Source organism: Myotis davidii, unplaced genomic scaffold, assembly GCF_000327345.1.
Source record: "Myotis davidii unplaced genomic scaffold, ASM32734v1 scaffold1703, whole genome shotgun sequence".
Classification (NCBI taxonomy): domain Eukaryota; kingdom Metazoa; phylum Chordata; class Mammalia; order Chiroptera; family Vespertilionidae; genus Myotis; species Myotis davidii.
Window position 1 is genome coordinate 316,409 of NW_006293780.1, and position 1,431 is coordinate 317,839.

General features: G+C 49.0%; 1 protein-coding gene across 1 annotated transcript; it reads left to right on the top strand.

Moving 5' to 3' along the window:
• Positions 1-645: 645 nt before the first annotated feature.
• LOC102764941 (6.8 kDa mitochondrial proteolipid) lies at positions 646-1,013 on the top strand. The gene has a single exon (XM_015566459.1). It carries the CDS (start codon positions 715-717, stop codon positions 895-897), a length of 183 nt encoding a protein of 60 aa, XP_015421945.1. The 5' UTR covers positions 646-714; the 3' UTR covers positions 898-1,013.
• The last annotated feature ends 418 nt before the right edge of the window (positions 1,014-1,431 follow it).

Sequence of the window (1,431 nt, forward strand, 5' to 3'; positions counted from 1 at the left end):
AGTGCCCATGCTGCTGCTGCCCGGGCCGCTCTGAGCCGAGAGATACTAAGAACTCCAATAACACTCTAGATCGGTGGTTCCCTGGCTGAACATTAGAATCACTGAAGAGCTTTTTTTTTTTTTTTTTTTTCTTTTTTTTCTTTTTTGTCTCCCCATTTTGGCTGCCTGTTTGTATTTGTGTCTATATTTAGTAGGTCTGCTACGACTTCCAATCTCTAGTGCAAGACTGTAAAGACAGAGAGAACTATCGATCTGAGAGAAACACGTCTATTGGTTGCCTCCTGCACGAGCCCTGACCAGGACTCGGGCTGGGGAGGAGCCGGCAACCAAGATACATGCCCTTGATCAGAATCGAACCCAGGACCCTTCAGTCTGCAGGCCGACACGCTATCCACTGAGCCAAACCGGCTAGGGCTCACTGAAGAGCTTTTGAAAACAAATACCTCTGTTGGTGCCCCAAGTCATACCAATGGCTGAGGATTCTTAGGAGGAAGGAGGACATATTGGACTCAGGAAATAAACAGGAGTGGCGCGTGGCACCCACCGGTGATGACGATGTGCAATGAAAGGGAGTGCAGTTTTTAAATTCCTCTGCCTCTAAAGTCAACATAAATAAATGCAAGAAATAAAACAGTCTTGCTGCGCGTTCGGTGACCTTCCCGAGTAGCTGGCTGTGCGGGTCGGGGCTGCCCGAGCTGTTGGTCCTGCGGCGAGATGTTTCAGAGCCTCGTGAGAAATGTGTGGGTCCCCATGAAGCCCTACTACACCCAGGTTTACCAGGAGATCTGGGTGGGCATGGGGCTGATGAGCCTCATCATCTACAAGATCCGCAGTGCGGATAAAAGAGCTAAAGCTCTGAAAGGTTCAAGTCCTGCACCTGCTCATGGTCATCACTAGCAGCAGGGCCGAGGGCGCAGCGGGGAGCGTTGGCTGTTAGATGGGGACGAAGGACAGTATCTAGAAGTGCCATGCCCTTGCTGGCATGAATAAACGTACCTTAGACACCAAAAAAATAAATAAATAAATAAATAAATAAAACAGTCTTCCCCGCCCTGGCTTGTGTGGCTCAGTTGTTTGAGAGTTGTCCTGTGCACAGAAAGGTCTCCGGTTCGCTTCCCGGTCAGGGCATATGCCCAGGTTGGAAGTTCGGTTCCTGGTAGGGGGCATGCAGGAGGCAGCCAACCAATGATTCTCATCCTTTCTAATGGATAGTTCTATCTTTCTCTCCCTCTCCCTTCCTCTCTCTCTAAAATCAATAAAAACATATATTTTTTTAAAACGTTGTTGTGACTCTAAGACCCTGTAGGGCCAGCTCTGTGTGTTTCTCAACTCCATATTCCAACTGTGTCGTAAGTGTTTCCCTCCACGTCCTGCGTGGTTCAGGGTTCGGGTCTGGAAGAGGAGCCGCACACAAATGAAATAGAAAAGCCA